This window comes from Kockiozyma suomiensis (genome assembly GCF_038497685.1).
Source record: "Kockiozyma suomiensis strain NRRL Y-17356 unplaced genomic scaffold V2V93scaffold_10, whole genome shotgun sequence".
Taxonomy (NCBI): domain Eukaryota; kingdom Fungi; phylum Ascomycota; class Lipomycetes; order Lipomycetales; family Lipomycetaceae; genus Kockiozyma; species Kockiozyma suomiensis.
In genome coordinates, this window is record NW_027117673.1 from 117,016 (window position 1) to 134,850 (window position 17,835).

Genomic DNA, 17,835 nt, shown 5'->3' on the forward strand with positions numbered 1-17,835 from the left:
TACATATAGGCAATTATATGTGGTGCTGATATAACGCAGTCAGTAGAAAGCAGTCAGAGTCAGGATATCGGATTAATTACAATCCTCGTAATCGCTCTTGTACGCCTCTTTAGAATAGTATTTCCAGTCTGCCTCCGCTCAGCTCACCGCTCGTAATCGGTCTCGGCTTCTTCTCATCCTCGTCGTTACTCGGCTGTCTGTCTGCATCTACTATTAAGTTCTCGGCTCGTTAGCTATTTACAGTACTCTCTCGTATTTCCTTGCCGTCAACAATCGAGAGTATATAGACAATTGCAACATGTCGACAATCTGCTTCTTTATCTGCTGTTGCTGCTAATAGCTCTTTTCTATGATTGTACATCGTTTCTTATAGAATCAAGTGAATATCACGTGAATTGTGAGCCCTCTCATTTGCGGCTCATATTATTTAGACGTATGCAAGATATATAGGTCATAACCCTACATTTACGTTTGTGACTGCGTTTTTGATGGTGCCACACATTTCGAGTTCCGGGCGGATCGAGAGTCTCTTGCCTACATCGATTAAGAACAACAACTGTCTATCTTGGTCTCTTCACAGAATCCTCAAAATGGTACGTATCTTTTATTATTCTTCTGTTTGCAGTAGAAGTTCTGTTATATTTTGTTTATCATTCTTCTAACTATTTTTTTGATGCAGAGCGACACTATCAACATCCGCACAAGAAAGTATGAACATCCAACTAAGCACGATCTTCCCCCCTCTTCCAACAGACAACTTATTCGACACCATCATTCATATAAAAAGAACTGCTGCTGAAAGTGCAGTTACTGTTGTTGTCGTCGTTGTTGCTGCTACTGCAAAGAGAAGCGGGGGAGATTGAGCAGTGTATGACTTGTCTAATGTAAAAGCAATTGTACTGATATCCTACTTAATCAGGTTCCTCCGAAACGCCCTTTTGGCTCGTCGGCAGATGGTCGTCGATGTCCTTCACCCTACTCGTCCCAATGTTTCCAAGGATGAGCTCCGTGAGCGTCTCGCTGCTCTTTACAAGGCGGACAAGGATTCCGTCTCCGTCTTTGGTTTCCGCACTCAGTTTGGTGGCGGCAAGTCGACCGGTTTTGCCCTCATCTACGACTCCCCCGAGGACTTGAAGAAGTTCGAGCCTGCCTACCGTCTCATCAGAATCGGACAGGCTACCAAGGTCGAGAAGGCGAGCAGACAGCAGCGAAAGCAGAAGAAGAACCGTAAGTTTTTATCTAGATTTAGTCAAAACTTGGACCGACTAACGCTCGAAATCTATAGGCGACAAGAAGGTTCGGGGAACTGGCAAGAGACAGGCCAAGCGGACATCGAACTAAGTTTAGGCCTCAGAGAAAAAGCGTTTGGTTTATATATTTGTTGCGGCTTTGTTTTGAGCGTCTGACAAAAAAGAATCTTGTATCTATTATGTATTAAACATGTATAACTGTTTTTCATGACTTTGTCTCATTGGGGGTCTTTCTAATCGGATTAGATTGCATCAGTCGTCGAGTAATATGTATAAAGAGTAGATTTTGCTGTCGCTATGACTTAACTTTGCATGCCCATGGCAAAGTATGTGCATATGTTGCGATTGTGCGTAGACTGCGCCAAATTTCAAAACCAACTATGATTCTATACGAAGAACAAAGTATAAATAAATCTATTTGATGAAAGTTTCATCAATGAAGGAGCCTATTGTCGTCAACTGCTGGACGCGCGTATTCACTCAGTAGTAGTAGTAGTAAAGGTCAGCCGAGGAAACTATTCAATCGCAAGCCGCACTGGCAACGTCATCAGGCTGCTGCACTTCTGTCCTTGTTTATCCCTTTAAGAAATTTGCTTGACTGGCTGTTGTTAGATGATTGAAAAAATCTTCCTGTTCATATTTATGAAAGCATAATTTATTTTTTAAACAGACAGCAAAAGTCTTTCCAAAATGCCAAACAATGTGCAGATCGTGCGTAAGTTCACCCGCTCTGTATGAACGGCGCGACGATACAGCTCTAGCTACGTACCCGCTTTCCTGAACAAGAGACTGACGAGAAAAATATGAGAAATAGTCGATAAACGTATGAGCGAGACGCTTACGAATCTTGATGTTGTGGTCGGCAGCGTGCATTTGATGTTGACATCTGAAGAGTCAATTGCCAATATCCAAATCAAGCTGGAAGGCGAGTGTTGTTTTTTGTCTAAATTTGCGTGTGGTAAATACTGACTTTAATATTGTTGAAGGTATTGCGCAGTCAACTTTGCAAATTGCAAAACATCCGAATAAGAAGAACGATAAAAGCAAAAAGACTGTATCTGAAATTCACAAGGTAAAGCACTGTCATTGTTCAAGCATTACATTTCAATGTGAATTAACAGCAAAATTACAGCTTCTCTACTTAACTGAGACTCTCTTCCCCCCTAGCGATGTCAGACAACTGGGCTCGGGAACTACGGGAAAAGACGGCTTCACTCTTGCTCCCGGTCGTTATCAGTATCCGTTTGAATTCCGGATACCAGTCAATAATGATTGTACTGATACAAAGAATTTCATATCAAAATTGACGGAATCGACTGATGCAAAGAAGCACATTTCTGCAACGTTACCGCCTTCTTGCGATGATACAGAATTTGCTACTATAAAGTACCTTTTCTTGTTCTTTGTTATTTTTTATGGTATTTATAGAGATCGTGACTAACTCCTGTGGTTTAGATACTTTTTCAAAGTGACAGTTAAGAAAGCAGCTTTCTACAAAATGAATATGCGCACGTACTACCCATTTGTCTTTCTACCAATAGAACCACCGCGTCCACCACCAGCCGAGATCCAGACATTTTTCGCTCGTCGCAAGCATCGCTTCGCTTATACTCCAGTCTCTCGTTCGTCGCATCACTTGCTGGCCAAGAAAAAAAAGGGATTCTTTTCGTCGTTTGGTAGTTCGGCGTCAAAGGCCTCGGCAGGTGTGCTGCAACAACCTGGTCCGGTGATATACCTCGAAGCACGACTTCCCGAACCGCGGATCATGGTTCCTACTCGGCCGATTGATTTAACACTTGTTGTCTGTAGTCAAACTAAACTAGACGTTGAAGTGTACATGCATAGTATTTCTGTGAATCTGCTGACAACAACCATAAGTCGCGTCGATGCCTATTCTCAAGAAAATACAATGACGCTGGCGGTTTCGCATATGCAGCAACTCAAGCTTGCAACAAGCCAAAGCACGAATCCGCAGCCAGGAATTTATGAGGCAGAATTTGATCGTCGACGATTTTCGGGGCTGTATTTGCCAAATACTGTCCCACCGTCGTTCAAGACATGTAATATCGAACGAACCTACGCACTTGAAATCGTCGCCGAGTTATCTCATGGCTCGACTGGTCCGCGCGAGGTATGCATAAATTCATGATTATCTTTTGCAGTTGCGCTGGCAAACATTAACATGTGGTATGCCTATAGTATATTGAATTGTCGTTCCCAATCCAAGTCTGGTCAGGCATCGAACCCCCACCAGCACTCCTCGAAGCTCTTTCAAATGACGCAGCAAATCCCTACCTCGCAGCCTCAGCAGAGCATCAACGCATCGAAAATTCTCCACAGCAGTATCCACAGCAGGCACAGCAACAGCCTAATCCTCACGATATCTACAGCGACGGTAATATCTCAGACTACGGCCCGCCTCAAGCTGCAGTACCCGAAGATCCTGCAAGTTTGCCGACATACAACGAAGTAATTGCCGCCCGAGTTAAACCTGTTCAAGGACCTAGGCGTACTTATGAGCAATCTCCCACTTATTTCGCTAATGTTGATGCATTAGACAATGATAAGAACTGAAGATGCTTGAATTTCATGATGTTTGGTTTAATGTTAATATTTATAATATACATATAGATAACTATACTTTCTGCTGGATGAATTAAAAAGGAACCCAGGCTACTGAGCTTTATGAAAATTAATGCATATATATCAAGCAACCAAGACAAGCAACAACAGCAGCAACAACACAAAGAAAATCTAAACAAACTAAATGCACATCGTAAACATCGTAAGAAATAAAAAAAAACTAAATTAAACAAAAAAAAATCGTCATCATTATAATAGAGGAAAAGAACCACCGGGAGCTATTACTGAATGCGTTTGCTAATACCTAGTTGCTCGACCAAAGGAAAAGGAGCGCTGGAAAGACAAGACAATAAGAAAACACACCAGTATTACCAAATGCATGTGCAAAAACTAAAATCCAAACAAAGATGCTGTAGACAAAACTGATAAAAAATAAAAAAAAAATTAGGATATTTGTGAAAGTATCATTCTTGTTCACTTTTTAAGAATCAAGAAACGCCGAGCTATCCAATGCATCTCTCAAAGCTGCCTCGTCAACCCGACTGCACTCGACTTCAGTAAAATACTGCGCCGTAATCTGCCTATGCCCTTTACTCGACGCATCAACCTGACTCCTATATGCATTAATCTGGTCAATGATTGAATACGGATTACACATGGTATTCGCTGAGATCGCTGCATTGGCTATTCCGCCAATGTGTGGCCACGAAGTAATATCTAGTCGAGGCATACTCGCCGCTTTAGCAAATTCAGCGCTTGCAGTCGCCGAAGCTGGGCTCCTTTTGCTATCAGTCGTACTGATTTCCATGATAGTGGCAGTACTGCGAGTACTACGCAAACTTCCGCTCACACTGCCAGAAAATGTGGGAAAGGAAATATAATTATCAGATGTCATTCTTTTTTTAAAAAAATTCCTGAACCCGAATACCGATGATTTGCCCTCATTAGTTGAGCGCGAGCTCTCGGTAGGCGATTCAAGTGTAGGCGACGCAGGTCCCAAGGGAAACGATAGCCATGACGTGCGCTTCGCAAGGACTGGTCGGGTACTCTCAGACGCGTCAGCTGGCTCTTGCCCGGATGTTATAGCAGAATTTCTAGATGCCTGACTACTGCGCTCTTCGTACAACAACACCGACTCAGCTTCGTCGTGGACTTCACAACGCTGGCAGTCAGCCTTCTCTTGAACAGGTAGTGAAGTATCTGTGCTATCCTTCATTTCTGGCACGATAGAGGTAACTGATCCATCGACATTTACCGTGGTGGCAACTGACGATTCTTCAGCTGCTGAATCGCATATTCTCAGGTCAATCTTCAAATAGCTCGACTCAGTCCGATCGGCATTGCTGCTTTCAGCCGGATCACCACTTTCTATTGATTCATCCACTTCATTGATAGACGTCACATCTTCAGCAAAAACCGCAAGATCAGCATTGCTTGCTTCATTATCAATAGCAGCTACGGTCGCAGGCGCTTCAGGCTTATGCTGAACAACAATGTCAACAACCGCTCGACCTGTCTCATTTTCCGCAGAATCAACCGTAGAACCAGAATGCATGTTATTCTGAGACGCAGCACGTCTCACCTGGTGCTCGTCACCTGCACTAGGAACTCGCCAAAGAGCATTCCACAAGAACGAAGGTGCATTTCTCAGCACCCGCTTCTGTGGCTGCGCACTGAAACTTTCATCCGCTCGCGAAGAAGGCTCAGTTTCCTCAGCAATTACTGGCTGCGCAGCCACCCCTGCAGAGACTTCTTGCAAATTTCTAACTCTATTTGACGATTCTAGCTTTGCAGATGAAATCAGTCGTGATTTGGCAGTAGCTTCCAAAGGGGGTTTACACAGCAGTGCTGTAGCGGCGGGTATTTGCATACTACCATCATCGGAACTAATCAGCGAAAGCGATGCAGTGGTCGTGCTAACCGGCGGACTCAATCCTTCTTTCGAAAGTAGTGTCAACGTCGACGTTTTACGTCGTAGCGCAGGCATAGATTTTCCAGGTCGTAAAGTACGAGGCAAAGGAATTTGCTGTGGTGATCCGAGTTCTGTGGATTTCACACGATGCACGGGATCCGTGACAACGATGGCTCGCGGGATAACTGGAAGTCGAAGATCTCGGTAGAAATCTTCATCAGATGTAAAATTGTATCTATGGAGTAATGCCTGTCGCTGTTCTTCAGGCGATTGCTGGGGTTGATTATGAACAAAATGAGGGTAAAGTTGATGAATAGCGTCATGAGAGATGTAGTCTATATCCGGCGATAGCTGGGGCCGTTCAGTTTCGAGATCTTCGTCTTCAATGGCGTGGGATTCAAGAATAGCTGCAATCGACCGATTCTTTTCATCCACTGGCTCGATCGAGAACTGTAAGGAGGAATTTTGTCTGTGATGGCCAAAATAGCTGTAGTCATCCTGACTATCATGTGAGAGCTCTCGTTCATGATGGAAATCGTCAGAGACTGAATCTGAAGGTCGACGATACGGTGTACAAGGCTCAGCTGACGCAATCGGCAGCAGTCGTCGTTCAGAGGCATACCGCAATCTCTGCTGCCGTCCTAAACGATGTCGGTGTCCTATATTTTCGTTATTTGAGAAAGCCTGATCCAGAGTCGCGCTTAGAGAAAGCTTCAAACAACCCGGAGATTGCAGCATTCCCGTGCTTGCTTTACTACGTCGCCCCACCTGAGGCGAAGTCTGCGCCTGTCCTATATCGCGAAGCACGCTCGTTGGACTTAAAGTTCGAGATTTGTGTATTCGTGGCTGCTGCGCCGGTCTATTTTCCATGTGTAGTGAGAATCGCGCACCGCTGCCACTACGCTGACTGCTCGAGGAATCATCATCCGAGGCATCAAACTCTGAACAAAACTCATCCAGTAAGATTTCAAACCTATTGAGTCTACTAGTGACACTGCCCGAACTGCTCAATCGCTTAACCCGCTCCGGTCGTGGAGCGCTGGCAGCGATAGGACTGATTGGATCAAAGTGACGTTGCTCAATTGGTCGACGATGAGAGTTATGTTGCCAGGAAGTTATTATTGGTGGCGGCCTTTCGCCGCTGGGTCGATCATTGCTGTCATTATCGGCGTCATCTTCTTTGCCAACACTTAGTAGACGCTCGACAAGGCTCTCGGATGCAATTAGACTTGAGTTGAGTTCTTGAATACGCTAAAAGTTACAGAGTAAGAATTAGGATAAATGATAAACAAAGTAACGTCTCCCAAGAGAAAAATCCTCATGAGAAATTGAAAGGCAAAAAATACCTTATAAAGCTCTTTATTGGTCTCAAACACGGCCGTGTTTTCTTCCTGCAGAAGAGAAGCCCGATTTTCCAGAGACTGGATGCGCGCGAGCATCATCTGCGGATCTGTGCCGTCGTCGTCGTCGTCGCCGCGAGACATTGTGGGTCTGGTCTTGAGCAGACGACGCTAGACGAGAGATCTGTTATTTTGTGTGAGCGGGCAAGTAAGATAAACAAATATTGACAAAAAGATAAAACACTGACCAAGAAGCAAGAGAGTGCGCCAACCCAAAAAGAGAAAAGGAAGAAGAGAAGTAGTGAACTGTAAAGAAGGAGCGGTTGAGGAAGGTGAAGTAAGTCAGAAGGGAAGAATCAGAAGGGCAAAGATCAGACGACAAGTTTGTTTTTTTCCTTCCCAGAGCAGGTCGACAGTCCATCCAGTTCCGCGCTGAGCCCGGAGCAAGGAAAAGAAAGCGAGCTAACTCTTGTCTGCAGCTGAGTCAACGAGAAATGACATTCTACTTTCTTTTTGGAGTGGCTCTTGCGAGGGTACGGCGACGCGCCTCCGGCTGGTTTTGGTGTCGCGAGAATGTAGGCAATTTTGCTTTGTTTACATTTACAAGTTTTGGGTTTTTGTATTGAGCCGCAGCACGTGTCTCAAATTATCCGTCTAGCAGATACTCAGTTTATCATGAGTATAGACTGGTTATAAAGAAACGGAATTGATAGCGTTGAGTCTCTTTTAGATTGCACCGAAAAATATGCAATCTATTGACTCGAACATTCAATGGGAGATCTATGTTGTGTAGCCAATCTTTCGGCTACCGCCGCCCTGACCACCTCTCTCAAACCGTAAAATACAGAGTTATGCGTACTCTTTGCCTCGACGAATTCTTGCTCTAGCCGGATGAACAATAATAAACCGCTTGCGCGTGATCCCAAGAAAAAATAGAACGATTCACTACTGCATTCATCTCATGCTCCTCGCCCAAAAGCTGTCGGTCTCCTTCAATCTAGATAGGTCGTCGGGCTTATGCGAATGAGCCTTCCCTATCCAAGTAATTGCCATACAAATAAATACTCTACTGCAGTAAAGCACGGTGCTTTATTGCAATTTATTGTACTTTTTGGGCTGTTATGGTATGCAGTAGTCCTCATACCTTCTCGATTTTGCTCCGTGCACCAAAACAGGGTTCTGTCTACAATCGCAATTGATGAAAGCCAATGACAGTCATTTTACTTACCTTCTCGGCAAGCAAACCTATTCTCTCTAAATCTACAATAAACTCGCAGCATTTGAAAAAAAGTTCTATCAATTCATCCTCCTCTAATAACATAACCTTGTCATGCGCCTTGCTTGGGCACATCTGCCGAGCAAAAGATATATATTTTCTCTACCAACCCAAAATTCAAATAAACGTGAGAAAAAAACCCAACCGCACCAACAAACCCAAAGACAATAAAGATAATAAAAAATAAAGTAAAAAGACAAGATAAACTATTTAGATAGATGAAGAAAGAAAAATAAAATAAGGAAAAGATGTAACCTTCTCCCTAAAATGACATTAAATATGCTTGAACAAAATATGTAACCCCTGTGCAACAATACAGAACAAAGACTTGATCTTCTTTCTTTCTACTCCTTCGTTCTCTCTTCTAACAAGCTCTACTCATCATGAAAAAAATCTTTGCAATAGTGTGTACATTTAGAGTTTATTCCATGCCGTAGTACTCGCTGTATCCCTCCGCAAACTCGGGGCGAAGGTCGCTTCGCATAGGCTGAATAAGAGGGTGAAGCTGGCCTAAATCAAATCAGTCAGTACAGACTCAAAAAATTAGTCCAAAAATAAGGCACAATCGAAACGCACTCAAATAAGTAAGAGCCCACCTATCGACAAAATGTTAGAATACTGCGATATCGTATAATGATATTTTCACAACTTACATGATGTAGCACATTGCAAGAGTGAGGATAATGCTACTCCTCCAGACACTATATTACCCTCTCATATTAGCAAATTCCGGATTTCAAACAAACTCATAATTCAAATTAACATACGTCTGGTTGTCGCCCTTGGGGGTGAGATACCAAGAGCCAACCGACAAACCGATAACGGCAATCAAAACGTAGAGAACTTCGGCACTATAAAACGCATTTTTCATTAGCCACCTGCTCTTCTTGTAATCCATCCCAAACTATCGTCATGTCCAGGTTGCGCCGGCTCAAGTCTTCTTTTCGCATGCACTCTGCTTCTTCGACTAAATCCCCACACAGACTGACTTCAACTCTTAGAACCCAACATCTAATCAGCAAAATTAATGCATCCCCTCGCGCAAATTCGTTATCGTAATAAGCATCGGCTCTGTGTGCTATCACAGCTGCCCGGCCCTTATCTCTCGGGCAATTTTTTCGTTGCAGTTCGATAAGTTCTTGTGGGGAGCAACCAAGAAAGACAATCCAGACAGACGACAGCAAAGCAGTTTCAAACAAAGCATCATAACACATACCCGCTAGACATTGTAAAAAAGAACAGAAGGTGATGTAGGAGAAGGATAGATGGGAAACAGACGAAGTCAAAGAGAGGAAGGGGCAGGAAAGAGAGCGAGGCAGCCTGGCACCAGGACTGTAAAATAGGGTTAGCGCTCTTCTATTTCGGGTTAGCGCCTGGCGATAGAATGGATGCGCCCATTGGGCCACTCACAGTCTTATCTGCCTGTGCTGAATTATACGCTGTACATTGCTCCTCGGCGTATATTATGTTCTGAAAGTCTGTAGTGCTGACTGTCCCGCTAAACCCAAAGACGCGTTGATTTTTGTTTATTTTCATCTACGCGTCGCGCTCATGAGCTACCTCGTCTGCCGCTCACTCTTCGACCACAGGCATGGTTCTCGCAGGTTGAGGTGGCGCCAGCGCGATGAGTCTCTGCTGCGTCCTCCGCGGCCACAATGCCGCTCCGTCCGGCTCGCAGAGATAGATCCTGAGCGACTCCTACTTGATCACGTCATTCTCGGCTGTAGCACTGCCTATCCTTTTAAACTAGTGACTCTGAAGCCGAATAAAAAGCGGTCTAAAGACTCTTCGGAATATGACTTTTTGTCTGGCATACCTGGCAGCTCGGACGATTCTGTTTCCCCCTTATATGATCCATTTGACGACGGTGGGATTTACCTATGGGCTTTAGGAAAGAGAAATCTCACAATTAATTCTACAATACCGCCTCAGAGACACTACCCTGGCTTAGGCGACTGCACTCGAGTACCATTACTGTGTGCATTTTCAGCCTGGTCCCTGCCTGACAACACTCTGCTTCAAGTCATTTTTCGATGCGAGCAGGTCCCGTCTTCTGATGCCTACGCTACAAATGATACGAAACCAACAAAAATTCGAAACACTAGTGATGATCGTGAATTACTAGAATTTCGAATAGGATCATTTGAATGTGAGCGAGTAATCATGTTTGCTGGGACTGGTGAATTTGTGCATCGCGAGTTTGAAGTCTGTTTTGACTTGTTTGATAAATTTGGTCTTTTGGCGGTCTCTATGAACTCTAGGTTGGTGATTTATCACTCTAACTTGCGTCAACGCTGGAGCTTCGGAGAAATTACAGACATAGGTAAACTTGGTGCCAGCAAATATTGGCACGCCGTACCCGATCTCGAAGTCGAGTATAGTTCATCTGCAAGTCCGCACATCTCAATTATTGAGCTAGATTTCTTCATAATGGACAATTATCCGAGAAATTTTGCATTTGAAGCAAACGGATTAAACATTAGGCAATCCGTCAACTTTGATCAATTTGCAATCAAACGATTACGTGCTATATCAACAGGCTACTCAGTCGTCTTTGGCGCCCTCGACACAATGTGCTCAATCTTTGTAGTCTGTTCATTGCATTTGAATGCTATTGAGCAGACTATAACTGTCCACCGACTATATAAATCTAATGTCTCTAAATTTCGTGCTGATTCTCCGGATAGGTTCTCTGTTCATCACCTTCTTTGCTTAGCGCTTAAGAGCAGGAAGTTTGGCGTTGACGATACTAGGGGACGAGGTCAAGTGCATTGCAATACAAAGCCTCTTGAGACTTATAAGAGTGGAATGAGTAGTCTTCAGCGTATTGAATTATTTGAGTTAGATATGATCTTACAGAGCTGATACGTATTATACTTTGTCTGCATTGCTATGGAAGAGGCATCTGGCGTTTTTTTTATTATTATTATTATTTGCTGCGATTACGAGTAAAATGCTTCTTGATATAATCCAAATTAATACGTTAATACTCCGGTTTCTCTAATCGCACATAGCAGGCGACAAATTTATCGCCCTGATTTCTCTCTACTTTTTTGCCTTCTTCTGTATCCTTTCGCATGATTTGCACGCATTTATCAGAGTCCTCCCACTCCTTCGATAATCTCTTGAACATTGGGTGTTCTTCCAGATGTTTTACCATCCACTCGTGTAAATCCTTGACGTCTGTGATTGTATAAACTACACCACCCGGACGAAGTAGATAAGCGTACTCGGACGCCAAAGTAGATGTAATAATTCTCGCCTTATGTTTTCTAGCCTTAAAATGTGGATCAGGGAAGCAGAAGAACATTTTTGAAAGCTGTCCCTTTTCAAAAAAATTGGGTAAAAACTTCATTGCGTTGGCACGTAATACCGCGATATTATTGTACAGTTTTTGTTCTGACGCGGCATGTTGCTGGCGCAAAGCAATGATTCGATCCTCGACGTATTGTGTGACCTGGACACGAATCTCCATGCCTAGGATCAATTTGTCGGGAAACTCCGTAGCAAGGGATACAAGCAGCCCTCCAAACCCACAGCCAATATCTGCGATCTCGACCTTTGGACTTGCAGTTTTTGAATTGATGTTGGATTTCGGTGGCATGATGGCGGGATAAAGTTTAGACCAGTCCATGTCATTCGGACTTTTGGGGCTTAAAAAAATAATTAGTCTTCTTGTTGATATATATCGGTAAATTAAAATAATCTTCTTACTATTCAAGCAAGTGGTCAGAGAACGGATTCGAATGCGCTCGCTGGCGATAATATTTCTTCTACATAGAAGTAAGCACTCCGCTGATCGGCAGACACCTTAAAAAGAGCAAATAAAACGAACCTTCGGTAGTTTTATTTTTTCTTCTCCTTCTCCTTCAAATACAACAGTCTTCAACTCTTTCCGTTTGGCTTGCTGTGATTGTCTGTAGTCTAATCTCTTTCGCTTTCCTGTAGTTTGCTCTGTGGTTGATGATCCTATCTCTGCAGACTCTGTAATATTTGGCTCTTCCAAAGCCTTTGTATTATCTGACATTATCGGCTATTGTTTTGATATCTCAATCTGCAAATTTCTATTTGGTTTTGATGGAAGGCTCAGAGGAGTATAGTATCTATGTTTTTTTTTGAACCCATTTAGAAAACTTTTGAGCCGCGCGACTCAAAGCGGTCTCGCAATTTTCTTCGCCAAAGACAGTTTATTTTTCAATTTCTCGGACTTTAAGTTATCTACAACAAAAGAAAATTGGATGCATTCTTAATAAAAACAGAAAGGAAAAAAATTAGAAAGCAATAAATGGCGCTACTATTTGTTCGCCAGTTTGGTCGTCTGCTACAAAGCAGAGGATACCAATCAGTCTCGGCGGTCCCTTCTCGCAGTCTCAATACACCAGCAGCTAGTTCGCCTTCAAAGTCGAAAAAGAGGATATACAATAATCTGACTGGAATTAAATATAACAGCAAACAGGCAAATCAAGCACAGAAAAGTAATGATTCGTCAGCACAGACGGGTGGTTTCGATAGTAGTCGTTATTTGAAGAACCTAAGAAAGGACGAGGCAGAATTAGCTAAACTTTCCAGCGAAGACAGAACAGCGGTATGGGCTCAATTTCATTTATTCACTAATATTTATTGTATTTGTTATGAGTCTAATGTTTTTTTAGATTCAAACGTTGTTGGGCGTATGCAAACAAGGAAATTTCTCACAGGCATTGTCACTCTTCCATACAATTTCAGTATCTAAACCAGAAATTATTTCCGACAAGACAACGTTTGCAATGGTTCAATGTATTCATCAGCTCATCCGTAACGAGAAGAATTTTGTGTCCGCGTCTGATATCGATCAAGGCGTACAGACACCGCAGTCTGCGAACATTTTACGGTACGATAGTGCGCTCGACATGATTGTAGATGGCTTTCAAATAAACCGATTTCCGTTGAACAGCTTTGGATTACTGCATATACTTTCATCTTATAAAGAAATATTCCAGTATCGCAAAGGATCAGATTTCTGGCTGTGGTTAGTGAAGAACAAACCCGAGCTGCTCAATGATGGCGCGCCTTACAGTGCCGCGCTTGAACTATATACTGATGCCCCGATTGCGGGATCAGAGGTAGCGGTGATGAGCGAGGCAGAAGCCAATAAGGTCAAGCGAGATATATGTGTGAAATTATACCAAGATATGAAATCTCGTCGACCGGCTGTGAAGCACGCGACTATTGCGACGACAAGTTATATCTACGCACTTACGACTCTTGACGACGTCAAGCGCGCCGAAGAGGTTTTTCTTGAGCAAGACTTTACTAATTATGCCACTCATCCCGAGTATAGGCGGAAAATTCTCATGTACCTTATCTGGAACAAGTATGACTCCGAAATAGCTACCAAGTATCTTAAATATGCCACAAAGGAACGATACGTTCTTGCTATAGGCGTGCTTGAAAAATACGTCATCAACGCGTACGAGCTGGGCGTGAACGAAGATGAAATTTTTGCAAACGCCAAAGACTACATGACTCTCAACAACCGATGGAATACGCGAGAAGGCACAATTGTGCTGATTGAGTTTTTCAAGGGATTTTTCAAGAGATTCTCTGAACTTACGGATGATGCCGTTATTCACTTGCGCAAATTCCTAGATGACGTTTTTGATTACACGCCACATGCCTCTGTCTACAATGAGATTCTCTCAAAGATCAGCAGAGTCTGGCAAGACCCTGATCTCGTCGAGGCATTCTACGAAGGCGCACTCGCTTCCGGAATGAAGCCCACAAGCGTTACATACCGCATTCTAATCAAACACTACGGCCTACTACCTTCTGCTGAAAAAGTTCGACAAACATGGATGCAGTTGCTCGAATATCAGGCTCAGTACACCGATTTTAGTATTGACGTCTGGCGAAAGAACCTGTTTCATTTGTTAACCGCCACACGCGTTACTCGCGATTGGGAATTTTACGAGCTCCAATACGCGAATTTATATAACGCGTGCCCCGAAGCAGATAGGGAACGATTGGTTGCCCTCCGAAGTGATGTATACTCATTGAAATCAGAAACGGGAAATTTATCAGACTTGTTTTCCAACGGAAAGAGTATCTTGATGGTTGAAGCGCAAGATGCGATTTCATCCGAAGTATCTACTCTCTTGGCATCCGAGGAGAAGACAGCCGACGACACAGCTTCTCAAGAGAATCCTACTGCAGAAAAGACAGCCGAGGAAGAACCTACTGACCCGTCTACACAAAATTGAATCAGCAGACTTTTTTTTAGCAAATCTGTTTCACTTGCTGACACTACGACAACTCCGGAGTTGGCTAGATAATAGTGATAATGATTATATATGTACATAGTTTCCTGTTATTATAATGTAGTATTATTCGTAAATAGACTAAAAATTTATAAATAATTAGGTCATATTTGCCTGTTATATAAAGCATATAGTATCCAAAGAATTCCGTAAGAATTTCAAGAAAAATACATGATAAAGAAGGCTGATAATAAAAGAGCGTGTATAAGATCTCGACAGCGTACACATCATCAAATATACTGACATCGCATAAATTCAAACCGAAAGCAGCAAAACTCCCAAGCATAATAAACAAAAAAACCGAGCGCAAATGTATAAATATATATATATATATATATATATATATATAAGGTTAATAAAACTTAAGAACAGCACTTGAGTAGAATCTCAACTAGATATTGAAAACTCTTTAAATCCTTCAATGTTGACCGCGTCACCTTCGCTTCTCGGTTCGCTCATCGACAACTCTGGCGTGGATGCATTAGATGATACGGTCTCGCTGCTATTTCTCGTCGAAACTTCCAGGCGTAATTCCTCAGCTCTTGCTTCCATAGCAAGTAAGCTTATTTCTCGTGCTTTGGCAAGCGATACAGTAGGAGTCGTATATGATGAAATAACAGGTACTGAATCATCGCGGTCGATAGTAGCTCGCATGAGAACGTTCATCCACGAGCGCATAGCATCATGTGAATCAACAGCAAAGTAATGCGTCTTGGGAGCAGTAAAAGTAACACCCTTGCGAGATCCAGGAGCAGGAGGTACAAGTTTGAAGCAATACCGACCAGCACCAGTTGAAGCAGCATACAACGCCACGAGTTTATCCTCACTCGCCTTAACAGGGACGACTTTATGAGCAGTGATATCTATCAAACCTTTCTCTTTCTGATCACTATTTGATGCAAAGTATGATAATCTGGTGCCATGCAGCACAAAGAACCGATTTTTCCAGACTCCAACTCCACTACCGCCACGCTTTGACATCCATCCTGAGTGATCAGCAGTAGAAGCCGACAGCGTAGGAGTAACAGCAATACGACCTTCGACAAACGCTGACGTATTCTGTTTTGATAGTTTCTTTGGTTTCGCCGCATTCGCCGATGCAGAGCGTAATGTCTGCTCAGCTTTGGCTGAAGGAGACATCGCGGTAGGGATAGGAGCGGAAATTACGCGATTACCAACTGCCTCGCGTTGTGTAGAGTTAGGGTACGATAGACCCAACCCGGTATCAACGCGTCCCTTAAGTGCTTTCGAGTCAAGACTGGCATCATAGGACATCGACGTCAAGTCTGGCGTCCGTGGGACACTATTTGCCGCCGACGAATGAATAGTAGTAGACGACGAATTTGTCGGCAGCGGAGGAACATGAGTGCCCGAAGCAGATCTGGCGTACGATGTTGCGGGACTACTGCTTGCTAACTGCGAATCACTATGAGGATCTCCCATAGGCTCGACATCGTGTTGGGAGACGTTTGGTGAGCTAAGCTGTTGCTGGTAAAGCGCGCGCTGATTAGCCTCTTCGAGGTACGAGTTTCGGCTTGCCTCTGTAGCCGAGCTTGCCACTGACCTTCGCTGCTCTTGGGGAGATGATGGTTGAATAAAAGGCAGCTGTGGCTGCCCAAGTACTGGAGAGTTCTGGGCAGACGGTGCGCTGATTAAAGCATCAAGTGTGCCATCGACCGCTTGATCGGGACTAGATTGCAGTCCGTTATTATATGGTGAAAGCCGCTGCACAGGTACAAGCGGAGTGACTGGCTGAGGAGGAGATTGAGGAGGCGACTGAGGTTGAGGCGAGCTGGGAAGCTGCCAGTTCTTGTCGAAAGAAGGCATCACCGAGTGGCGAGGCTCGTCGCGATTGTCAAGTGAGCGAGAGCGCTGGCGCGTGTGCACGATAGAGTCACGAGCGCTCATCCTTGAGCGCAAATCAGCATCAACAGGGAATATAGTTGAGTTGTGTTTATACTGAGACTGCGCCTGCGATGGCGTAGAGGGTGTAGAGCGGCCCTGGGAGGCGGTGCGCAACGACTGAATGACTTTGTTTAATTCGAAACGCGTGCCAAAGCTGGTGATATCCAGCTCTTTCAGCAACGCAAGCTCAAGCTCGAGTAAGATCTTACCAGTGATCTTGTGCTCAACAAATTTAGAGCAGACGTCGCTGTCGAAGCCTAGAGATGAAAGGTAAGCGTAGACATCCTGCGGCGTCCAGACGAGGACGGCGGAGGGCTGGGGCGGACCCATGTCGGAGAGCGCGTCCTCGACGTCGTTGATGGCCTCGTAAACAGAGGCATGCTTCGGCAGCTCAGCCGAAAGCGGAGCAGTGTAGACATAAGGAAAGAGACCAGTGCGATTGGTGGAGAGGTTGCGGCCCTGAAGAAGAGGTGAGCAGGCGACGAGGAGGAAGAGGAAGAGCGAGGTCAACATACCATGTACCAGCCGTCGCTAAAGCCGTCGTCTGTTTCGAGAACTTCTACGCGATCACCCTTTTCGAGGGTGAGCTCGTCGACTGTTCGTCGCGAGAAAGCGTGTACTGCAACGAGCATGATTGAGGATTACGGGCAAGAAGAAGCGTGGAAGAAGAAAACAAAGGCGAGAGAGAGCCAGGCTTGTGTGGCAGTCACACCAGCCACAGTCCCTGAGTGCTACAAGCCATAGTGGCGCACTCATCCCGGGAAGGCTCTTTTCACTTTCCTGCTCATCGTCTTTTTGCTCGTCGCTTCCCAACCAGATATCGACTAGCAATGGGAAAGTTCAACGCGCGCGGGATACGGCTCAATATCCCGACTATTGTCGATAATGAGTTCAAGCTGCCGACACCCGGGTCGCGTCTGCGCACATGGACGGTTCGCGACAACTACAAGCGCTTCATGGCCGCCGAGGCAGAACCCGAGCGCAAAGCTCTCAAATACGTGACTTACAACACCACCCTGCCTATGTCTGTTCGTATCCAGGCTCAGATGAAGTTGTCTGCGATGCCGTCGTGCACGAGAATGACAATGGTGAAGAATCGCTGTGTCATGACTGGTAAAGGTCGCTCGGTGCTAAGCAAGTTTAAGATGTGCCGAGTAAGTCACTACTGTTACTCTCGTCGATCTTCTTATCCACTAACTCTTTCTTAGTACGTTTTCAAGGAAATGGCCAAGGCGGGAGAGATTCCGGGAGTGAAGCGTGCTACTTGGTAGAT

At 44.4% G+C, this 17,835-nt stretch overlaps 9 protein-coding genes across 9 annotated transcripts; 5 read left to right on the forward strand and 4 right to left on the reverse strand.

Moving 5' to 3' along the window:
* Nucleotides 1-537: 537 nt before the first annotated feature.
* V2V93DRAFT_372340 (40S ribosomal protein eS24) lies at nt 538-1,646 on the forward strand. The gene is made up of 4 exons (XM_066910719.1): nt 538-593; nt 680-708; nt 920-1,227; nt 1,286-1,646. Exons 1-4 carry the CDS (start codon nt 591-593, stop codon nt 1,339-1,341), a joined length of 396 nt encoding a protein of 131 aa, XP_066764622.1. The 5' UTR covers nt 538-590; the 3' UTR covers nt 1,342-1,646.
* Nucleotides 1,647-1,810: 164 nt separating this feature from the next.
* Nucleotides 1,811-3,966, forward strand: V2V93DRAFT_372344 (uncharacterized protein). Its single transcript, XM_066910720.1, has 6 exons — nt 1,811-1,965; nt 2,065-2,175; nt 2,237-2,322; nt 2,383-2,636; nt 2,706-3,381; nt 3,450-3,966. Exons 1-6 carry the CDS (start codon nt 1,941-1,943, stop codon nt 3,822-3,824), a joined length of 1,527 nt encoding a protein of 508 aa, XP_066764623.1. The 5' UTR covers nt 1,811-1,940; the 3' UTR covers nt 3,825-3,966.
* Nucleotides 3,846-7,648, reverse strand: V2V93DRAFT_372346 (uncharacterized protein). The gene is made up of 3 exons (XM_066910721.1): nt 7,334-7,648; nt 7,092-7,269; nt 3,846-6,996 (listed from the first exon to the last, which is right to left on the reverse strand). The coding sequence occupies exons 2-3, from the start codon at nt 7,227-7,229 to the stop codon at nt 4,315-4,317; spliced, it is 2,820 nt and encodes a 939-aa protein (XP_066764624.1). The 5' UTR covers nt 7,230-7,269; nt 7,334-7,648; the 3' UTR covers nt 3,846-4,314.
* Nucleotides 7,649-8,364: 716 nt separating this feature from the next.
* V2V93DRAFT_372349 (ATP synthase subunit H-domain-containing protein) lies at nt 8,365-9,649 on the reverse strand. Its single transcript, XM_066910722.1, has 5 exons — nt 9,578-9,649; nt 9,129-9,212; nt 9,015-9,062; nt 8,938-8,957; nt 8,365-8,871 (listed from the first exon to the last, which is right to left on the reverse strand). Exons 1-5 carry the CDS (start codon nt 9,586-9,588, stop codon nt 8,783-8,785), a joined length of 252 nt encoding a protein of 83 aa, XP_066764625.1. The 5' UTR covers nt 9,589-9,649; the 3' UTR covers nt 8,365-8,782.
* Nucleotides 9,650-9,907: 258 nt separating this feature from the next.
* On the forward strand, nt 9,908-11,537 carry V2V93DRAFT_372353 (uncharacterized protein). The gene has a single exon (XM_066910723.1). It carries the CDS (start codon nt 9,913-9,915, stop codon nt 11,224-11,226), a length of 1,314 nt encoding a protein of 437 aa, XP_066764626.1. The 5' UTR covers nt 9,908-9,912; the 3' UTR covers nt 11,227-11,537.
* V2V93DRAFT_372355 (putative methyltransferase-domain-containing protein) lies at nt 11,270-12,456 on the reverse strand. The gene is made up of 3 exons (XM_066910724.1): nt 12,197-12,456; nt 12,076-12,134; nt 11,270-12,014 (listed from the first exon to the last, which is right to left on the reverse strand). The coding sequence occupies exons 1-3, from the start codon at nt 12,386-12,388 to the stop codon at nt 11,345-11,347; spliced, it is 921 nt and encodes a 306-aa protein (XP_066764627.1). The 5' UTR covers nt 12,389-12,456; the 3' UTR covers nt 11,270-11,344.
* An 86-nt stretch (nt 12,457-12,542) lies between these two features.
* On the forward strand, nt 12,543-14,738 carry V2V93DRAFT_387345 (uncharacterized protein). The gene is made up of 2 exons (XM_066912294.1): nt 12,543-12,946; nt 13,014-14,738. Exons 1-2 carry the CDS (start codon nt 12,647-12,649, stop codon nt 14,598-14,600), a joined length of 1,887 nt encoding a protein of 628 aa, XP_066764628.1. The 5' UTR covers nt 12,543-12,646; the 3' UTR covers nt 14,601-14,738.
* On the reverse strand, nt 14,704-17,212 carry V2V93DRAFT_387346 (uncharacterized protein). The gene is made up of 2 exons (XM_066912295.1): nt 17,078-17,212; nt 14,704-17,021 (listed from the first exon to the last, which is right to left on the reverse strand). The coding sequence occupies exons 1-2, from the start codon at nt 17,192-17,194 to the stop codon at nt 15,045-15,047; spliced, it is 2,094 nt and encodes a 697-aa protein (XP_066764629.1). The 5' UTR covers nt 17,195-17,212; the 3' UTR covers nt 14,704-15,044.
* A 243-nt stretch (nt 17,213-17,455) lies between these two features.
* V2V93DRAFT_307548 (mitochondrial 37S ribosomal protein uS14m) lies at nt 17,456-17,833 on the forward strand (the record flags this gene model as incomplete). Its single annotated transcript, XM_066907218.1, has 2 exons — nt 17,456-17,716; nt 17,771-17,833. Coding segments are annotated over 2 exons (324 nt in total), but the record flags the coding sequence as incomplete, so codon positions are not given.
* Nucleotides 17,834-17,835: the final 2 nt, after the last annotated feature.